Source organism: Myxocyprinus asiaticus, chromosome 40, assembly GCF_019703515.2.
Source record: "Myxocyprinus asiaticus isolate MX2 ecotype Aquarium Trade chromosome 40, UBuf_Myxa_2, whole genome shotgun sequence".
Taxonomy (NCBI): Eukaryota; Metazoa; Chordata; class Actinopteri; order Cypriniformes; family Catostomidae; genus Myxocyprinus; species Myxocyprinus asiaticus.
In genome coordinates, this window is record NC_059383.1 from 31,783,801 (window position 1) to 31,805,957 (window position 22,157).

Here is a 22,157-nt window from a genome sequence, read left to right on the forward strand (position 1 = left end):
TCAGTCTGATTTACACTAGACAAGCATCCTTGATGGAAGAACATAAATCACTGCGTAGGACTACGGCTGTAGAGTTGTTTGTTTAAAGGGAATTTGTATCATTTAAAAAAAATTGCTCTCAACAAAACACATAAAACCAAACCATACCAGAGCTGAGCTGGCTGAATTTTGTTTTTTTCTAATCAACAAACCAACTGATTTCAAGTAATATAGCCTGACTTACTGCTAGACATATTGCAGATTCTCAATGGGAAAAACAACTAAATGGGAAGACATATAAACTTTCTTATTTTACAAATTTTGTTATTATTATTAAGGAAAGTGTTAGTATTATTATTGCTCCTCATACTTAAGGTTAGAGAACAAACCCCTAACCTTTACACTAAAAAAAAAAAAAAAATGTGCCTATTTTTAAGATTTTCACATTTCAATTTCATAACAAAATTCCATCAAATTGAATCGTGAAATCCTAAACAAAATTAATGTAATAAAACTTACATTTATTAAAGTTTTATCGATTTAATTTAGTTAAAGATTGTGCAATTTAATTTGATGGAATTTTGTCATTAAAATGAAATGAATATTTGTTTTAGTGTAGTATTAGGGTTAATAATAATAATAATAATAGCAATAGTAATTCTTCTTATTATAAACATTCCTGGACTCCCCATGACCTTTAACCAATCAGTCTGAAACAACACTTATAGTTACAGCTACAACATTTGACACCATATTTCTGTGTAGGTCAATAATCCCTCAGTGTAGGCCAAAAACAGAGCCAATATTGACCAAGGGTATCAGAAAGAACATTTTCTGAGAAAGCTCATAGTCTAACTCACTTGTTCCATTTTAATGAATGGGCACTAGACTTGCGCCTTCTATAAACAGACCTGTACTGCGTGCCCAGAAATGCCGGCTCTCAGACCATGTGTCAAGTGCCTGTATTGTATTATGGTGGGAGGACTGTTTTAATGCAGGTTCTTCCTACCCTAGAGCTGTTTAATGAGGAAAAAGGGAAGTGTAATGGTAGTTTAAGGCATCATCAAATGCCCCTTCATATGATTTCCATTGCATTAGGCTAGCCATTGGCGTCAGCAGTATCTTGGTAAATACAATCACAGCTGCTCTGTGTAAAAGAGTGTGTGATTGTGTTTGTGCACTATACAGCAGTGTTCTATATCCTCTTAGAATTTTATGATACCAGTTCAGTATGTTGTGTTGTATAATAAAAACATCTATTCCCAAAGATTGCTCATTTAATATACTATTTGTGTATTGTTCTGGGAAATTCAATCATTAGTTCGAGTATCAAAAGTCCATGTTTTGAGTGTTTCTGGAGTGAGAAGTCCACTTTGACACTGCAGACAGTGCATAATTAAACCAACCGTCATCAAGGATTACAGATATCTGCAAAAACCAATAGACAAAAAATATGTTTTTGTTTACTCTTTAAAACAAACTCTGTTTACATGTTTTTATTTTGTACATTTTAAAAACAGTAACACATGCTTACAGGCAGTATTGTACAATTACGTTTAGAACAAGTTTAAAAGCACAACAAAGGCTCTCACAGGCTTGGACTTCAATGCACAGAAAGGTGAAACATCTTGTAAACATGCCACACATCTAGGTCTGTTATGGCATGGTCATAATAGATTTAACTGAATTCCCCAGAATATTGATTTAATCCATTAGACCTCTTCCTTGTTGAAAGGGAACAATGCACTTTTAAGTTCCTAAGGAATATGATAGCTTTGCAAATTCTCTACAACAGTGGTTCCCAACTGGCTTTGCTTCAGGATCCAGATTTTACATAGTACATAAAGTAGTGACCCAACACACACAGTAAGTAACCCAGATTTAAAGGGGCCATGACATGCCTTTTTTTATTATTTTAATATGTTCCTTGAGACTCACTTATAATATTAGTAAAGTTTCCTGCACAAGCAACAGTCATATATTTGTAAAACATGATAATTTTTCATCCTCATCATGACCCTCTGACAGAAATGATCGGTTTTGGTGCTGCTTCTCCTTTAAGACTTGACAGTAAATGCCCACTGTTATGATTGGCTCTCTGCTCTTGACTGGCCTGCTCTCTCCTTGCCATCTCAGTGCTCACCGCTACTAGGTGGGCTACTAAATTAATAAGGTAAAGTAGGCACTGATATGTTGTTGTGGAGGCAGTCAGATGCAAATATCTAACACAGTGTAACATCACAATGTGGAGGAAGTTGAAAACGAGTCATTTTTGCATTCAACAAATGCTCATTTTGCAGTGAGGAGAAAGTTTTGAGTTCTGAAACTTATAGTGTGTTTTTATAGTACAACTACATCTTATATATCAAACGATCAAGGAAAATTTGACCCCTTTAATGTACTATGGTACATTTCCTGTTAGTTCATGGTTTTCTTCAGTGAGGATGAAGACATTTCACACAACCTGTGTATGTTGGATTCTGCCTAATTTGACAGATGAATTTGCACCAAAATACTGTAGCGATTAATTGGACACAATTCTTTAAAGCAGTGTTTCTCACTTTTTGGGGGTCATGCCCCCCTTACAACAAGAAAAACTTTCACCCCTAAAATTTAAAATTTGAGGCAAATTTGAATGTAAGTGAAAAAGATTTGAGAACAGGGCAGGGCAGTCTTCTGTGCCCCCCTTACAATACCTCAGTGGCCCCCCCCCTAAGAACCACTGCTTTAAATTGAATAGACCTTATTCACAGTAGCGCCATCTTTGATTTTGAATGGGAATGAAGAGGCTATGAGGGATAGACTTACCAACTTTTCAATCAATCACACGGTATAAAGCTGTATAAAGCTCCTAGATCCCATCTGATTTGCCACAACTCATGTTGTCTGGAGTTTTTTGTCTACTGGATGTTCTTGGACAGATATTTTATAAATGTTTTGTCTGCGGAATGATCCAAAAACACTTTAGACTGCAGAACAGCCTACTGAAGAGACTGTAAGTCTATCCCTCACAGCCTTGTTGTCATTTCCATCAAAAATCAAAGATGGCGCTGCTGTGAATAAGGTTAATGACACTTTATTATTGGTATTTTAAATTTTGTCCATGAAAGAAAAGACCTGCAACCCACCAGTTGAGAACCACTGCTCTTCAATAAAATCTAAAAACATACCCCACACCATAAGGGGTGTTTAACTGCAAAGACAAGTAAAAAAAAAAAAAAACTCCCGGAACTTGCATCTAAAGGGATGGTTGAGGACACATATCATCAATCACTGATCCTCAGGCAGTTTTACCTTTCCTGACCCTGGTAGTACTGTAAATGTGGTCAACTAACACATTCTTTGAAAATCAGTGAATACTTTTTGAAGAATGAAACAAGCCTCTGTTTGCGCTTTGTGTCGGTCAGTCAAGTTCTTCCACAGGAGACAATTTTTTATGGACCTTACTTTACGCACGAGGCCATTGTCATGCCAATTCTACTAAAAATTATTGTCTAAGAGATTGCAAGGCTGTATGCTTGATTTCATGTACCTCTTAGTAATGTGTATAGCTGAAAAATCTGTTAAATAGAAAGAGGGTGTCAACATACCATTAGTGTATTTTCAGCAGGATACCTGTGTTCCATCATGAAAGAAATTTGTGTCATGATAATTCTGCAAGATTGGACGAGTTGCTTGTCCTTGTGGGCAACAGATATCTGACATGTACATTACTAATAGAACTACAGTCTTTTACACTCATGATTTCTTCATGGTCCCTGGTGGATAGTATTTCATTCCCAGTCTGAAATGAGAAAATCTGCTTTGAATTTGCAGGAATGGAATGTGGGTGTCCATTCAAACTGTAATCTATGTCTTGGAATTCTGTTTGTGGCCTCACTTGGCTGATTTTGGAGTGTACTTCCTTTGTAATTCCAAACTCATTGCAGGAAATCATGCTGCAGATTGGACTGGTGTCCTGCATATAGCCATTGGACACAGTACTACAATAAGTCTCAATCACACTGTTACCAGCAGAAGAGATAGCCATGCCACCATTGCCACTGGCCAGTCTATTGTCGTGGCCCAGAAAGTGCTGTCGGATGATTCTTCGGAAGGTGAGCCTGAAGTCATGTATTCGGTAGGCATATATGAATGGGTTGACTACTGAATTGGCATGTGAAAGAATGATGGCCAGATACATGATCCAGTCCTTGGGACGGTCGCACTGTGGGCAAAACAGTGTGAAGCAGTTAATGATGTGTAAAGGGAGCCAACAAATGGCGAAGAGGCCTACTATGATGGCCAGAGACTTGGCTGCATGGACTTCCCTTTGCAGTGTAGATCGGGAGGAAGTTCCTTCACCATGTGCGTGTCCGTGCACCAACTTCATCTCCATTTGCCTCAGCTGGCGACGGGCGGCCATGAAGATCCGCGCGTAGATCGCCAGCATAGCTACCAGCGGTGTCAAAACGCAGCCGAAAAAGTTGAAGTAAACCATGTAACCCATGGTGACTACCTTCTCAAACAGGCACTCCATCATGCCTTGAGGACAGGAGCTGTTGGTTCCCGCTGTGACACGTCTGTTCCAGCCCAGCATGGGTGTCAAGCCAATGACCCCTGAGAATATCCAACATACCGCAATGATGCCTTTGGCTCTTCGGCCTGTGACGAGACTGTTGTACCTTAACAAGACAAAAAAAAATTGTTTATTATAAGGTTGAATACATTAACAATAGTTAACACAATAGTTAACATGAACTAACAACGAACATTAAAAGTTGTCCACATTGGGGCCTGGGTAGCTCAGCGATTATTGATGCTGACTACCAATCCTGGAGTCGAATCCAGGGCATGCTGAGTGACTCCAGCCAGGTCTCCTAAGCAACCAAATTGGCCCGGTTGCTAGGGAGGGTAGAGTCACATGGGGAAACCTCCTCGTGGTCGCTATAATGTGGTTCTCGCTCTCGGTGGGGCGCGTGGTGAGTTGTGCGTGGATGCCGCAGAGAATAGCGTGAAGCCTCCACGCACACTACGTCTTCGTGGTAATGTGCTCAACAAGCCATGTGATAAGATGCACAGATTGACGGTCTCAGACGCAGAGGCAACTGAGATTCGTCCTCCGCCACCCGGATTTAGGCGAGTCACTATGTTACCACGAGGACTTAGAGTACATTAGAAATTGGGCATTCCAAATTGGGGAGAAAAGGGGAGAATAAAAAAGTTGTCCACATCATTTTGTTATGATTCAACATGACTTACTATGAATAATAGTATAGTGATAAATTAAAGGAAATGAACAGCATTAGTGGCATAGTATTTATTACCACCAAAATATTATTTCAACTGGTCCCTTGTTTAAAAAAAAGTGAGGCACTTACAATGGAAGTGAATAGAGCCAGTCCATCAACGTTGAAATACACACTGTTTCTAAAGTTATGCAAGAAGACGTAAACATTATATGTATTAACATGATTTAATGTGTTAAAATCACTTTCTAACCTTGTCTGTGTGAAAGTTATATCCAGTATTACTACTTTGTTGTTGTAACAGTAAAATGCTGGTAAATGCTGTAACGCTGGTAACCCTCTCATTTTGTCACACTAAGAATAATGTTCACACTAATAATGTCTTGAGGTTATACTTTTAAAACAGAGAGAAATTTAACGTTAATGGACTGGCTCCATTTATTTCCATTTGAAGTGCCTTACTGTTACCGTAATTTTAGCTTTTTTTGTTGTAAATAAACAAGAAACTAGTCTAAATATTTGTTTGTGATTATCAACAATATGCTACAAATGCTTTCAATTAAACAGTGAAATTTTGACTATTAATCAAACAACAAAAACATACAGAACAGGGTGAAATTAATGTATTAAAGGGATGGTTCAGCCAAAAATGACCCGTTATAATTTACTCACCCTCATGTTGTTCCAAATCTGACTTTCTTCCTTCCATGGAACACAAAAATGTTCCACAAATGGTGACTGAGGCTTCAATTCTGACTAGCATCTGTTTTTGTGTTCCAGAGAGGAAACAGTCATACAGGTCTGGAACAACATGATGGTGAGTAAATTATGACATACATTTATTTGCGGGTAAACAATCCCTTTAATTTCAAAACTTCAAAAGAGGCAAATTATATAAAGCATACTAGCCACTGTATATGTTTACAAATGGTCTGAAATGCAGTTGTGAAAAATGCCACCACCACTGCTCTCGCATTTTAAACATCCCGTCGTGCAGACGGCACTGCAACATCTTTCTTTTGCCAAGAGCAACAGTTGGAAACGCTGGTCGAGCATCAATTGTTCCAAAAATCCTTGGGCTTATATCTGGCCCATCAAGAACAACAGTGGCTGTTTCATTAAACCCAGAGGACTTAGAAGGCTCCAGTACTACTGGTACCTCATTCACACACCCACAGAGACTGGGAGCCAGCAGACCTTATGCAATCAACACCTGCCAGGGCATTTGCAGTCACTGCTGTCCTCGCACATTGCTTTAGAGCTCCTCAATCTACACCATGAGCTGATACATGTATCACACCCTGTATGTGGGCAGGTGGTAAAGTCCCACACCTTTCAATTTTCGAAAAAGTGCTGCTAAGTAGTGCTGGAGCAGCAGTTTAGAATAATCATTACAATGATTAGTTGGAGTGCCAAAATTCCCAGGTTTAAGACCGCATTAAGACAGACTGGTTACTTGTACAGACACACCTGACTCACTGCATGTTTCTCACGATCTTAAAGAAATGTAAGGCAAGCCTCAGTCACCATTTACTTTCATTGTATGGAAAAGATGCAATGTAATTGAATGGTGACTGAGGCTGTCATTCTCCCTAGCATTTCCTAAGTGTTTTGCAGAAGAAAATCATCAGGGATTGAAACAACATGAATTTTAATTTTGGGTGAACTATCCCTTTAAGGACCTTTGATCTAAAGGCTTTTGCTTAAGTGCTTTAAGAAATTCTAAATTTAAGATTATTTTTAAATGTATGAGTTGCATCAGAGTGTGGAGGAAAAGTAGCCAACAAGTGACCAGCATATATGGTAACTTATTCAAACTGTTGCAAAAGCATTCCAGGTGGCACCTCATAGGTTGAGAGAATTCCAAGAGTTTGCAGAGCTGCAATTTAGGCAAATAGTGGCTACTTTAAATAATCTAGATAGAATATGATATGGATTTGATTTAAAAATGTTGTGGTGACTGTATAAATCCAAAACTTACTATTATTCTAAAATGTGGAAAATTGTAAACATTTTTATAATATAATACAAAAAAAAAACAAACAAAAAAAACATTGAATAATCTTGACATAAATAAATAAGTGTGTCCAAACTATTTACTGGCACTGTATGTTTTCTGTAAATTAAGTTTACGGACAGTAGTTGAGGTAACTGGCACTGAGCCAAGATATTATTATACTTTGCTGTTTGCATATTATGCAAATTGGTGCTGCTTTGCATTTCACTATATTGCAGCATTGTGCCATCAGATGTTGTATATTGATTACTGATTTGGCTGTATTATAAGAAATTGCTTAATATATGTAAAAAATTATTTGGTAATATATGTAAAAAATTCCTTCATTGCATGGACAGAAAGAGCAGTTAAAAGGGAAACTAACTACATGTATCTAAAAGACCTGCAATGCACATTGTGCTCGTCGTAAAATCATTATCAGAAAGTCAGAGGGAGTCGATCAGTCTATATGCAAAACACAGATACACACACAATACACAAAAACATGCTCAAACAAATGCTGGCATCCTTTTTTAATTAAATAGATATACGTTCCCTCACAGTTTTGTGTTCTCTCACAATTATTTGTATTACAGTATTTGTTTTAAAACCGCACTAACCAATGGTTTTACCACAGTAACTACATTTTAACCATGATATTTGCAGTAATGTACCATATGTGTTTAAAACAATGGTTCCTACCAAAAAACATTTACTGCAATTTGACTATAGTAAAAAACATGGCAAACTTTCATAAGCGCGTATTATTTTGGTAGGAACTATGGTTTTAACAACCATGGTACTTGTACCACAAATTAACCGCGGTAACATGCACAACAAGCCATGTGATAAGATGAGCAGATTGACGGTCTCAGACGCTGAAGCAACTGAGATTCGTCATCCGCCACCCGGATTGAGGCGAGTCACTACGCCACCACGAGGACTTAGAGCGCATTGGGAATTGGGCATTTCAAATTGGGGAGAAAAGTGGAGAAAATAAAAATAAGTAAAAATAAAATAACCGGTTAATTTCATTTTCGATAATTTTTTTATTTTTTTATTTTTTTCACGAAGCCAAAGTCTAAACTGTTTATCATAGAAATTTTTCTGGAACTACACCACTTTCTGTTGCCCAAAAAAGAGGCTTCTCTCTTTTTAATAGAACATGATGAACGTGCTTTGATTCTGAAGGAAGCTGCATCACACATATCTTTGCCTTTAATACACATTGTAGATGTAGCCTTCTGTGACATGCTGAAGATAACTTTTTATACAACTATATATAAATACTACTTATAGTGGTACATGCACTCTTAATAAAGGCAAGGAAAAATATTGAGGTAAAAAAGTACATTTCTCAGTTGTTTCCACGTCTTCACTGCATTATAGTTAGATATGATGCATTAATACAGATTTGATGCTGCCTGGTTCTGACTGAGAAACAAATCTGTAATTAAATACAATACTTAAAATAAAATAATTAAATAATTATTAAATGTTTAAAATAAAATAATTCGGCCCGCATAAAATTACCTTTAGTCCAAACACGCCCAAGCAGCATGTGCATGCATGCAGAAAGGAGAGATTTTGGCCAAAAACTGATTTTAGATGGCCAGGTGTATTTTTGAAATATTTTTGGGATTTATTTATTATTAACAGTACATGTATTGAAAAAGACATTATTTTATAAAGGCTACTGTATAATGCTTGTTATGATTTCTGTGCTGATAATTTACCCACATGGAAAAAAAATATTTTTTTATTTTCAGTTATTTTTGTTCAGTTATTTTGGTTGAGGCAAGTCCCTTATTTTGAGCTTGTTTATCCAGACCTGGCCCCTTTTTTTTCTTGAGAGGTCTGGTAACACTGCAATTGGTATATCACCCACCCTTAGCAGCACATAGTACTGGTACTGTTATTTAAAAAAAGTTTCGTTCTTGCCACTTACCAATTGGAATGGAGGTAGTGAAACGCCAAAACCAGAACAAACAAACAAAACAAAAAACAGTTTCTGCTCAGAGCGAACTGAAATGACAAACATTTTGTTTTTAGTGCCTGGTTGTCAAAGGGATAGTTTTCCCAAAAATGAAAAACCTCTTATCATTTACTCATCTTCATGTTGTTCCAAACCAGTAGTGTAGTCTAGGGCATACGCAGTTATATGCTATATACCTACCTATCTTTCTTGGGATTTTGCATATGCCCACCTAAAATAAGTGATGATACGTATGGCCGCCAGAACATCGAGTAGTCTTTTGACCCGGAACTTTTTCAATCTACTGACGTGATGCCGCAGCACCGCTGAGTGAATGTATTTTATTTATTTATTTATTTTTTGTAAAGTGTTCAGAGATTCTCCCTAAATGCGCAAGGAGCTGGGGGAGGCAGACAGTCCGACTAAACTGATCCACCAATCAGAACGCTCCTTTTTTCCTGGAGGAACCATTATTTGCACTGTAAATGTATTTCCCTGCTAAACGTAAATATATATATATATATTTGATTTAATTAATGCAATTAATAAATACTGCATGTTAATGCACCCGTGCAAGTTTTTGATGCTCGTCTTTGCAGATGCTGGACAACTGTGTGCTGTAAAAAAAAAATTTCTTTCTTTCTTTTTTTTTTTTTGCCTTTTACTGCTGTCGGTGGTGCCTTTTTCTTGTGATATCAAATAATTTCAATTGATTGAAGCAATTTCACTGTACACAGAAAAACACATTATAGTACACAAATAAAACAAATAACCATTAATGTAGGCTATATATGGTAGGCTAATACAAGATAACGTGTTAACGTGAACATTACTACACTTACTGTATATTAGCTATACAATGCAATGGGGGACAAAAGAGTTTTTTGTTAGCCTCGATCACCATTCACTTTCATTGAACGGAAAAAAGATGCAATAAAAATGGTCACTAAAGCTGCATCAGAATATGCATACTTTATTGCCAAAAACAGTATTCCAGTGGAATAGTATGTCTGAATCCTCAGTATTCATAAAACAGTTGTGATGGGTCGTTCATGAACGATTCGTTCATTTTGAACTAATCTTTTATATGACACAAAAGAACAAGTAGTCTCAGAATGATGGGGAAAATAATATTTATAAAGCAAGATGCATTAAATTCAAGCCCAGTCCCAAACTTTACAACTTTGATCTTTTCTTCATAAAATATCATTGACTATAAAAGCTCATAAAAGCTCAAAACCCCATATTATTGACTTGACTACTGAACTGATTTTGAATAAACTGTCATTTATTTTTCCCTCATGATGCATCCTCTTGCGGTAATATTTATGTCCTTATTTTGAACTGTAGACCCAAATCAAGTATGCCTTAAAGAATTTCCCGTTTGATAGTAATATAAGACCATTTTACTTTAATTTTACACTTGGCAGATAATATCTTGTAAACACTTCCTGCATAAAATACATGAAAATAGCTCATTATGACAATTCTTATGAATTTAAAATGTATTTTATTGTCACTACATGTATTTATCATGATACAAACAGCTGCAACACAATGAACTGTAAGCTGTTAAGAGAAAAATTTACATCGTTTGTCTTCTATGTGGAGCCTAGTACCGGTCACATGACAAATGAACGAAAGACTCAGATCCAAAGACCGAGACAGGAGATGAACTAATCAGTTCTGTTTCCTGTAGAGCCTATACGGCTGTCACGTGACTAATAAATGAAATGACTTGAAAAAGTCAAAAAGGTTAAAGATTCGTTCATTTTGCTGAATGAGATTCAAAGATCCAAGTCAGTAAAATGATCCGATCTTCTCATCACTATAAAACAGTAATGGAGAAATACCAAGATGACCTACTATTTGCAGTAAGATTCAGAAGTGCGCATAGACTGAACACTTTACAATACTACAATCACTTTGGAGCCAAGGAGATGTTACGTTCAAATGCTGGATTAAAAAACAACGATGGAGAACCCCGAATCAGATGGCTCTTTTCAACTGTAAGTGCTATATATACCAATAAATTTGTTCCTTGTGCTTAAATGGTACTTGTTTAACCAAACCAAAGTACATAAGTTTTCGTGGTTGTTGTAATTACGTCATATATTCAGGTCACGGGACAATGCCCACATTCCCGGATGAAGTTTGTCAAAACTATTCATACTATTTGCAAGCATGCATACCTAAAGTATGCTGTGTTTTCCCGGTCGAGCAGTGTGTCCATCCTTAAATGCAGTGCACAATTTCAGACTTACATTCATACAGATTTGAAACAACATGGGGCAACTCTATGTAAATTACTGTCATCTGTTCTCTCAAGCAACTATGTGATCGGTAATCTTCTTGCTAAAAGTCCTTTCTACCTTCAACGTTCACTCACCTCAGCGGGATTTTGATGGCGATGTACCGATCCACAGCGATGGCCAGCAAACTGAAGATGGAGCTCTGGGTGAGGACTAGTACGAAGCAGGCGATGAAGAGACATCCGTGAAAGTGACTACAGAAGCCCGTGCTAATGGTGACCGCGAAAGGAATGGCCAGAAGTCCGACCGCAATGTCTGCCACGGCCAATGACACCACAAAGAAGTTGGTGATGCTCTGGAGGTTAGTGTTGAGGCAGACAGCCCAGCATACTAGAACATTGCCCACTACGGCCAACACCGCAATCAGCAGCTCGAGAACAATGTAGACGAGAGAAGACATGGTGCCATCAACCATAGTGAAAGGACATCTTCAGGGACACACATAGTTGTGTTACCGATAATTGCCCAGCTGGATTTCCAATCAATGGCTCTTGCATTAGGAATGAAGAAAAGCCAGTCCAACCAAGCCAATTCGTTCTCTCACCAAATATAACTTTATCTGTGGAGAGGATGGTCAGAAAGGTCCTGGCACCAGCTGTTTGGAGGTCACTGTTGTGACTGCATGGTCAGTGGTAAAACCATTCCTTGAATCTTGATTTACTCATTCACCGGTCTGTCCCTTAAGTCCAGCTCACTTCCATCGAAAGTCTTAAAGGAACGCAAAAATAAGTGGAGAAGCTACAGTAGACCTTCACTGGGACTTCTTACCCTGCAAAGAGAACAATCATATCACACAATAAAAGATCAGCCAGGCCAAATCCAACAATAAGGTTTTATTTTAAGAAAGACTCCACAAATACGAATGAAAAATTTGCGCACGTCTGCTATTTTTACAAAAAACGGCTGACACTTCCTCCACCAGTTTCTAGGATTTGTACAGTTGAACTTTGCAAAGCCTGTTCCTTTAATTGGCTTAGGAGTGTAGAACCAGTTTTATTTTGTACCATTCACATGACTCTGCTTGTGATTTTTGGGGGGATTCATTTAGAAATGAGTAAATCTTTTGTTTTTATCAAATAAAATGTTTAAATAATTTAGTCTATATTACAGGTTGAAGAGTTTTGTGTGTATATAGCCGATTTCAGATGAGGTTTATTGATGAGGAATAACAAAAATGAGGAATAAGAAACAAAATTATTGGCAACTATTGGTATGTATTTTTGCCGATAACTGATAGTTCCAAAAAACAACTTTCGGCACTGATATATCAGTCTACCTCTATTCTACAGTATATCATAAATAACAGATTTCTCTGTGTTTTAGGCCTGAATTAAGCCTGAATTGAAAATACAAAGCCATCCAAAACATGCTGGCTGTAGGTTCTAATGTTATTCTGGTTGTAGTTTAATTAAATTCGTTTCTCAATCCTCTGACCCTTTTGGGCTCCTTATTGTGTTTTTTTGTGTGTCTATCTGTAAAGTACTGAGTAACTGACCATGCCTTCCAAGCTACACTATCTTGTATTTTAAAGATATTTCTTATCTTTCTAGCCTGTTTGATCAGGCACAAAAATGTGATGATTAAAGTCACAGTCATTCTTTCTCTGTGGTTCGGAGTTGCTATTTGCTTTTTATAGCCCAGAGCGTGACTATGGTATGGCAGTTGACTCCCTCAATGACAAGCTGTTTCCAATGTGCTGGTCTCGCACATTACGTTTTAACAACTTTGCATCAGCAAGAGCTATTCTACAAAACACTTCCTGTGCATTAATAGGAGCACATGTTGTCGCAGGGGGTACTTTCCAAAAACTTGCTGAACTGTTATGAATTATAACATCAAGCATGATGTCTGGTGGGGAGAATGTACCCGGTGCTTCACATCATGCATGTCTTTGTTAAAAAAAGGGTGGGGTGTGTGGAAATACTGCATTTGACAGATGCTCAGCAAGTGTGTCCTGCTCTCATTTCAAAGAGAGGAAATGATATTAAGGGTTCGGGACTATGATAAGCATGAACGCCTATCTTTGAAAGAACTGTTCCAGTCAACATGGTCCTAGCCCTTCATGCACAATAAAAATGAAGCATTAGTGAGCTTCTTGCATCTCCTCCAACTTAGTCTGATGTGGCAGAATGTCGCTGTGAAGATGCACTTATCAAAACCATTGAAGAGTTACATTATTCAAGACAGATTTCTTGCTTAAGCTGTTTTGCCACTTATCCAAGTGGTTTGCCAGCTGGTTGGGTGGTGAATGAAATATCTTTAGAAACAGAGAAATATACTGGTTTACTAGAGTAACCCTTTTTTTTTTTTTTTTTAAGAAAAAAAGACTCCACAGATATAACTTAGATGAGTGTTGAAATAGCCTACCTTATGCAACAAAAAAGCTTCATTAGAATTATTTATCAGACATTTGTGGAAGAATGTTGTTGTGACAGCATTTCAGCCGCACATGGCCGGCTGATACAGAAGTGGTTATTTGAAACTGAAACCAAGTCAGCAATTTTAGTTTTGAGACAATTGAAACAGTTATTAAAATAAAGCTAAATATAGATATAGCTTGTAACTCAACACAAAAGGGTGCAAATTGCATTTCTGTTTCGTAATTAATATATTTTGCTACAATACCCATTTCTCAAAAACGTATGCAGATAGGTACATGTGAGTAGTTGTGACAAAATTACTCACGTTGAGTGTGTTTCCGTTGCGCACCTGAGTTGTAGGTCTCTCCGCAGGCGTCCAGTCGTTTCTGTGTTTCTAATAGCAAAGCTTGATTAATGTACGCACATCGCGAGCTAGGTTAGAAGTCAGCTCATGCAAAAATGTCCTTATTAGCCTGACAAAATAAAATGTACACTTCTAAAATACTTTGAACGTGATTGATCGAGTAAAAGGTCAGTGGTGTGGCTCCCTTTCTCTGTGCACAGTGGAGTTGCGGTGGCCACTTTCATTTGATAAGAGCGCGCTTTGAGAGAGAGAGAGAGAGAGAGAGAGAGAGAGAGAGAGAGAGAGAGAGAGAGAGAGAGAGAGAGAGAGAGAGACTTGTGTTCTGATCTAATAAAAAATCTTCACGAAGAGAGGTTACATTAATATAACCCCAATTTTAAAAGCTGGAACAGTATGAAAAATGCTAATAAAAACAAAAAGTAGTAATTTCTAAATTATATTCACCCTTTGATCATTTGAAAACACCACATAATACATAGTATATAAGGAGCCTCCAGTAACAGCCTAGTCCTTCAAGAGCAAGGATCGTTTGAGACTTGTCAGTTTGCCAACAGATGCTTCAGCATATAATCCAACACTTTGAGAACAATGTTCCCCAAAGAAAAATTGGAAGGATTTTGGGCATGTCACCTTCTACAGTGCACAATATAGCTAAAACCTTCAAGGAATCTGGTCAAATTTTGGTGCGTAAAGGGCAAGACGAAAACCACTTCTGAATGCACATGATCTCTGATCCCTCAGACATCACTGTCTTAAAAAACATCACTCATCTGTAATAGAGATCATGAACATGGGCTTGGGAATACTTTAGTAAACCTTTGTTAGTCAACACCATTCACCGCTGCATCCACAGATGCAAGTTAAAACTTTACTATGCAAAGCAGAAGCCATACATCAACACTGTCCAGAAGCGCTGGCGACTTCTCTGGGCTCGGTCTCATCTCAGATGGAAAGTAGAACAGTGGAACCATGTTTTTTGGTCCAATGAGTCCACATTTCAAATAGTTTTTGAAAAACACAGCCGTCATCATCCAAGCTGTTATCAGCGTCAGGTCCAACAATCAGTGTCTGTATGGGCCAGGGGTGTGTCAGTGCCCATGTCATGGGTAACTTGCACATCTGTGAGGGCACCATTAATGCAGACAGATATGTAAAAAGTTTGGAGCAACATATGCTGCCATCCAGCACCGTCTTTTCCAGGGACGTCTCGGCATTTTCAGCAGGACAACTTCAAACCACATTCTGGCTGATAAGCAGAGAGTGCGGGTGCTAGATTGGCCTACCTGCAGTCCTGACCATCTCCAGTAGAGAATGTGTGATGTATTATGAAGCACACAATACGGCAACGAAGACCCCATAGAATTGTGCAGCTGAAGACCTGCATAATAGGTGAATGGTGGAAATTCCACTTTTTAAACTTAAGAAACTTGTGTCTTCAGTGCCTAAATGCTTAATAAGTGTTATTAGAAGAAATGGTGATGTTTCACAGTGGTAAACACTCAACTGTCTCAACTTTTTTGGAGTGTGTTGCAATCATCTGATTTGAAATTACTGTACATTAAAAAAAATAATTAAAAAAAATAAAAACGTTCACAAGGTAAAACATCATATAATGATTAGTTGTAGTGCTTTCAATATAGCAAAGGGTGAATATAATTTACAAATCACTACTTTTTGTTTTTATTGTCATTTTGCATACTGTCCAAACTTTTTTGGAATTGGGGTTGTATGATACATCACTCCCTATAAGAGCATCATATGTGATAAATTCATCAATTCATCATAATGTCTCTGGGACAGAGTATAAGTTATCAAAGTTATCACCAACAAACACATAATAATTTCTTGGATAACAGCATTTACAGTATTACTGTAACTAGTATTTTGACGGAACTATATATATATATATATATATATATATATATATATATATATATATATATATATATATATATATACACACACACTATATATATATATATATATATATATATATATATATATACACACACTATATATATATATATATATATATATATATATATATATATATATATATATATATATTTAAGAAATATATTAATATATATATATTAATGTGCGTTTGTGTGTGTATGTGTGGCGGCGGGGACGTGGTCAAGCATTCGTCCGGAGAGAAAGCGGTAAGGGTACACACCTGAGCGCTATAATGTCTATCACCTGTTTCTGATTGCAGTAACCACTGGGGAGAGCGATAAAAGGAGAGATGCAGGAGTGAGTCAGCGAGAGATAGACACAACAGAGTGCAGTTGTGTGTGTGACCTGAGTTAAGGCTGAAAAGCCACAGTTGAGAAAAAGCTGTAAATAAAGACCTGAGTTTTGAGTCCCACTGCCTCCTTCCCTAGAAAAGAACTTTGTTACACTGAAACCCGAGTTTGGAGGAAGTACACACCAGCATGGAGTCCTCACCATTGGCGGAAGTCATTCAGTCCCTCGCCAGCATGCATCATTCACAACATCAGGCCCTGATTGAGCTTCGCAAGGATCAGAATTGACGGATCCAGGAGGTGCTCCAGGCTCAAGCAGAGGACCGGCAGGTGATCTGTAGCATACTGCACCAGGAGACAGCCCTGGCCATGACCCCGGCACAGCAGCCCCCATGCCTCCGGTCGCCCTCATGAAAATGGGGGCAGAAGATGATCCGGAGGCATTCCTGGGCTTGTTCCAGAGAACGGCAGAGATCTGGAGGTGGCCGCATGCCCAGTGGGCTGCCAGACTCATTCCACTGTTGTCCGGGAAAGCTCAGCTCGCAGCACAACATCTACCGGCGGCAAATCTCCTGGTGTATGATGATCTGAAGAAGACCATTCTGCAGCGGATTGGCGACAGCCCCAAATAACGCCGGCAATGGTTTCGCTCTATGAAGCTTGACGTGCATGGCCGCCTGTTTGCCTTCACTCAACAGCACCATGACGCCTGCCAAAAATGGCTGCTGGCTGAGGACTGCGACACCAAGGAAGTCGTAGATCTGGTTATCCATTGTCTGCCAAATGGCACAATGGAGTGGGTCCAGTGCCACCACCCGGCATCGTTTGCATGGAGATATTCACAGTTATCTTGTAGTGTCATTCATCATTAAATTTCGGGGGTAAAATCATAGAGTGGAGGCTGCGGTTAGTTCCGGCCTCACCCATCCACTAATTTTGGGAACTAATTGGCCAGAATTTAAGACTCTATTAAAGGGAATATGTGTGGATGGGTCCTGCGAGAAAATTATTAGATGTGAGATGTGCGATGCCTTGGCGGGGGAGGCAGTGCCAGGGCGGTCTTCGTCAGCTCCACGTCAGGATGATGTAAGGGATGGGGAGGCTTCGGCCCCTCCCATCCTTAGAGGATTCCCTGAAGGGGAATTCCCTCTGGAGCAGTCCAGAGATGAAACTTCTGTTCAGAGATGCTTCTGTTTATCAAGGTCCCCTTCGAAATAATTAACATGGACCTCGTCGAGCCAATGGAGTAGATGGCACACGGACATCGTTTTGTATTGGTTCTGATGGACTATGCAATGCGATATCCAGAAGCAGTGCCTCTGTGCAACATCTCAGCACGAAGTGTTGTGGAGGCACTCTTCAGAATAATCTCCCGAATGGGGATTCCAAAAGAAATCCTCACTGATTCAATTCAAAATTGAAATTCAGTATGTTCTTGATCTTAGAGCCAAACTCCACACTTTGGGTCAACTAACACAGGAGAATTTGCTCCAAGCTCAAGAACGTCGGATGACTCCCCGGCCTAAGTCGGGTGGTGGGGGTATGTGGCGGCGGGGGCATGGTCGAGTGTTTGTCTGGAGAGAGAGAACGCGGTAAGGGTACACACCTGAGCACTATAATGTCTAACACCTGTTTCTGATTGCAGTAAGCACTGGGGAGAGCGATAAAAGGAGAGACGCAGGAGCGAGTCAGAGAGACGCAGCAGTTGTGTGTGTGACCTGAGTTAAGTCTGAAAAGCCACAGTTGAGAAAAAGCTGTTAATAAAGACCTGAGTTTTGAGTTCCTGGGTCCCACTTCCTCCATCCCTAGAAATGAACTTTGTTACAATATATATAAATACATATATATATATATATATATATATATATATATATATATATAGTATATCTATATATATCTATATACAGGGTTGGGTGAGTTACTTTTGAAATGTATTCCACTACAGATTACAGAATACATGCTGTAAAATGTAATTTGTTCTCCTAGTCCTTGCGATGTGTGTGTCTAGCTTTTTTTAACGCAAGTACGTATTCAGTGTGAACGGCCCCTTATTAATTTATCATACCAAAAATTAATAATTTTTTGACAAACTAAATTTGAACATGGATAAATATTTGTTTTAGTTTGTATTTGAAGTGTTCGAATTAAAATCAAGACTGTAAATCCGAGGTTTTGAGATCAAAACTACAGTACATGTGAACATGAGGAGGAGCGGGGGCTCGGGGTGGGATCGACTGTGATGGGTACCGTGTGGTTGTGTGGTTTCTCATGTACACCAGTTTAAATGTCCTGTTTCACTTCAGGGCCGCATGAAGATATATGTAGGTAATAAACAAACGAGAGGCTGAGGTCCACCCATCAGGGACTTCGTTAAAGCATGCAGCACACACTAAACTGTAATGACATTTAAAAAAAAATTGGACACTGTACATGCTACCTAATCCATACGCAAAATAGCCTACTCAGGCAGTAAATCAGGCCTCAGGCACCATGATTTACAACAGTCTTTTACACACTCAAAAAACTTTGGCACAAATATTCAGACACCTGCCTCAGAGCCAAACACAATTGGTGCAAAAATGAAAGGCTATTTTAGTACGAGGAAGTTCTTGAGTAGAGTAAGTTCTAAGCTGTTTAAATAGACCTTTCTGCTGGCTCATTTCTTTCTTTCCACAAGACAAAGATAGCTTTGTTGGATTAAAATAATTTTTTTTCTTCCTCCATTTTTTGCCAGATTTCCAGGAAAGGTCATGTTTTTTTTGTTGTTTTTTTGTAACAAATATCTGTTTGATAACTTTCCATTGGTTTTATGAACATGTGCCCTTGGATTAAGCTACATACCACCAGGTTAATGTAAAACAGTTGTGTGTGCTGTTGTAATTAATGTCTGAACAACAAAGTATTCTTGCTTATAAGATTTTCAGTTTCAGGAAAGAAAGAATAAACCTAATTGAGCGTACCAGAAATGTGCAAAATTCTTGTGTTAAATTAATTGTTTATTGGTAATTGGGGGCCAGGAGTGGTTTCAGGGTATTTTTGGGTTACAACTTGTTTATGAGGCGATAAACAATTTCACAAACCCATTTACACAAACTCCAATCTGCATTCACAAATGCATCAACACACTTGGGACTTGACTGAAAATCTAAAACTGAATTTGTACAAATACTGCTTTCACAAAACATTCATTAAAAAAATCACCATCTTCCCAATCAAAGCACATTATTTTGCAAAACAAAACAAAAACAAGAATAAAAATAATAAAATAAAATACTCCTTTTAATATGTATACAGTGTTCTCTGTACCTTTCATGTAAAACAAATTTATTCTGTAGTGTTGATGAGGAATTTATACAAATATGAATCACTGTAAGCAGTAAAGGAACGTACAGCTATATGATGAGGGCATGACTTGGTTCAAATCAAACTCTGTTGTCACTCCGATGATTAGGTAGCAAAACAAAATGATTAAAACTCACAAAATCTCACAAAAAGGTCCTAGAAAAGCCCCACCAAAAAAACATTTATCACTTTTGGCATTTTGTAGGAAATTCAATCAATGTCAATGTCTATCACATTTCCATATACAAACAAACCAATGTGCTACAGAGCATTCTCAAACAAAATACATCATTTAAAACAACAGAGCTCTTTGCAGCATAAATGGAATAAATTACAGTTCTTAAACATTATTTGCTGTTCACATAAATCTAATTTTAAACACAAATTATTGCTATCATGTTAAGCATACATGTTGTTGTAACCCACTTGATCCTTTCAAGGATGTTTGGAATTCTCTTTACAAGAATGAACTTATGGCAAAAAGACACAAAATGGAAGGCAGTGCATTGAAGACACCAGAGCAAGTTAACCTTTGCACTTCAGATAACAAAAATTGTGCTCTTTTTAGGCATTTTCCGTTTTCACGCAAGGCTTCAGTTGAAAGTTTCTAATGTGTGCAGAGGCTTATCTTATAGACGTACATCTAAAACAATGCATGTAGATAGAAACATAACCCAAGAGTCAAGTGTGGTTGGATTGTAGTCTGAGGTTTCACATTTCATTTTAGTGAGTACACATTCAGCCTTTTTTATTTGTGCTTTAACACCCGTAAAACAAACCCAATCTGAATCAGCAAGCTTCCATAACCCAGCTGGCACTATGTGTCAAATAAGGATTAGTACAGTGCTTAAACAAATAGGACTGAAACACTGAAATGCATCCTGTAAAATACAAAATAAGCAGACATGCATTTCTTCTTTGCTTATTTTTTCAAACAAAAAAGTCCTTGCAGCATTTTAAGTGACTCGAATGGGACAAGGCCATCAAGAGGACAAGGAACTTCTGTCAATCCTTGAAAACAAAGTAGCTTCAGTAGATTACGTATTAAAGTAATAATTGGCTTGTAGTGTATTTAGTGTATGAAAACAAAACTGTTTAACAGCAAGGAGCTCTGTCCTATTTAAAAAAACAAAAAACAAAACAAAAAAAGAAAAGAAACAAAACAAAACAAAAAACTGACAAAAAAGCCTAGTAAAACAAAACCAAAAAAAATACCTAGTTTAAAAAAAAACAATAAATAAATAATAAAAAAAAACGATCAAAACAAAAAAGCCTAGTCAAACAAAACACCAAAAAATAAAAAAATAAAAAATAAACAAACCAAAAACAAAAAGCCTAGGAAAAAAATAAAATAAATAAGAGTAGAACTAAAAAGACAAAATATAGCTCATTGAGGCTAAGAAAAACACACAAAGTCTATTGTGTGCAAAGTCTATTGTGGCGTCTCTCTTTGGAATAAATAAATACTTATTATCTAAGACCAATCTTATTCAATACGGCCACACCACAGAGAGGTGTCCTTATGACAAAACAAAGCATCTATCAAAGGCAAACCCATTTTGAGATATACATTTTTGTTGCTCGAATGGCACTATGGAATATACCACAGTTCATCATGAAAATAGAGTTTGGCAACATTTATAAAGGAAGTCGTAGTCCACTGTGAAGCTAGACAGGGAACATACAGCTGTCTTCTATGGGAGCTTGCAGATCTTTCATGATCCCAAAAACTTCCCACACCACTTGTAAGTACTGCCAATCAGAGAAGCTTAGTTGATTCTGACCAGTTTCTGCAGCAATTCTGAGAAAAGTTGCCAAGTTGTCATGACTACTGATGACAACGCTTCATACAGGTTGCTGGCAAAGCTGAGGCTTCTGGGAAATGTAGTTTTAGCACCCACAGCAAAGAAAAGTGAGTGAGGTAAGACTGCAGCTGCTGAAATAGCCCTGTTCAAGAAGACCTCAGGTCTCAAAATACTTATAAATGGCTGTCACATAGGTCATGACACTCTGCCAGTCTGGTCTTTCTGTGTGCACCATTTCACCAATGTCCTGTTACTCAGACAGAAATATGAGAGAAATTAGTAAGAAAATTACATTTGTGGTGTTGTGTGCTCTGTTATACAAGTATCTTGCCACTGCTTGTTGAGAAAGCTCAGAGCCAACAATGGATTGTTACTGTACAGCTAGCAGTCAGTTTTATTGCATTCACAGCTTTATGAAAAATAATTAATTTAGTAACAGATGGTGTATTATATACAACTCATTTAAAAAACTCAGACCGCTGCATAAGATGATAATATACAGTATCATAACATGTACTGTACAATACCTTAACATAATGCAATTGTATAT

General features: G+C 37.8%; 2 protein-coding genes across 3 annotated transcripts in view; both read right to left on the bottom strand.

Moving 5' to 3' along the window:
* Positions 1–1,433: 1,433 nt before the first annotated feature.
* LOC127430597 (adenosine receptor A2b-like) lies at positions 1,434–14,418 on the bottom strand. Of its 2 annotated transcripts, none has more exons than XM_051680476.1 (3): positions 14,200–14,418; positions 11,568–12,259; positions 1,434–4,643 (listed from the first exon to the last, which is right to left on the bottom strand). In XM_051680476.1, the coding sequence occupies exons 2-3, from the start codon at positions 11,903–11,905 to the stop codon at positions 3,623–3,625; spliced, it is 1,359 nt and encodes a 452-aa protein (XP_051536436.1). In that variant the 5' UTR covers positions 11,906–12,259; positions 14,200–14,418; the 3' UTR covers positions 1,434–3,622. The 2 variants fall into 2 exon arrangements, with proteins under 2 accessions (XP_051536436.1, XP_051536435.1); XM_051680475.1 differs by having other exon boundaries at positions 14,176–14,418.
* A 5,024-nt stretch (positions 14,419–19,442) lies between these two features.
* LOC127430578 (cytospin-A-like) overlaps positions 19,443–22,157 on the bottom strand; it is a 43,255-nt gene continuing 40,540 nt past the window's right edge. Inside the window, exon 16 of the mRNA XM_051680438.1 lies at positions 19,443–21,854. Coding sequence (XP_051536398.1) covers positions 21,765–21,854 — 90 coding nt within the window. The 3' untranslated portion in view covers positions 19,443–21,764. The remainder of the gene's footprint in view (positions 21,855–22,157) is intronic.

Bases quoted from the DNA above. Each gene is read 5' to 3' on its own strand.
- LOC127430597 (XM_051680476.1), bottom strand. From the start codon at position 11,905: ATGGTTGATGGCACCATGTCTTCTCTCGTCTACATTGTTCTCGAGCTG. The intron at 4,644-11,567 runs GTGAGTGAACGT...TGTCTTGTTAAG, and splicing joins GCCATCAAAATCCCGCTGAG to GTACAACAGTCTCGTCACAG.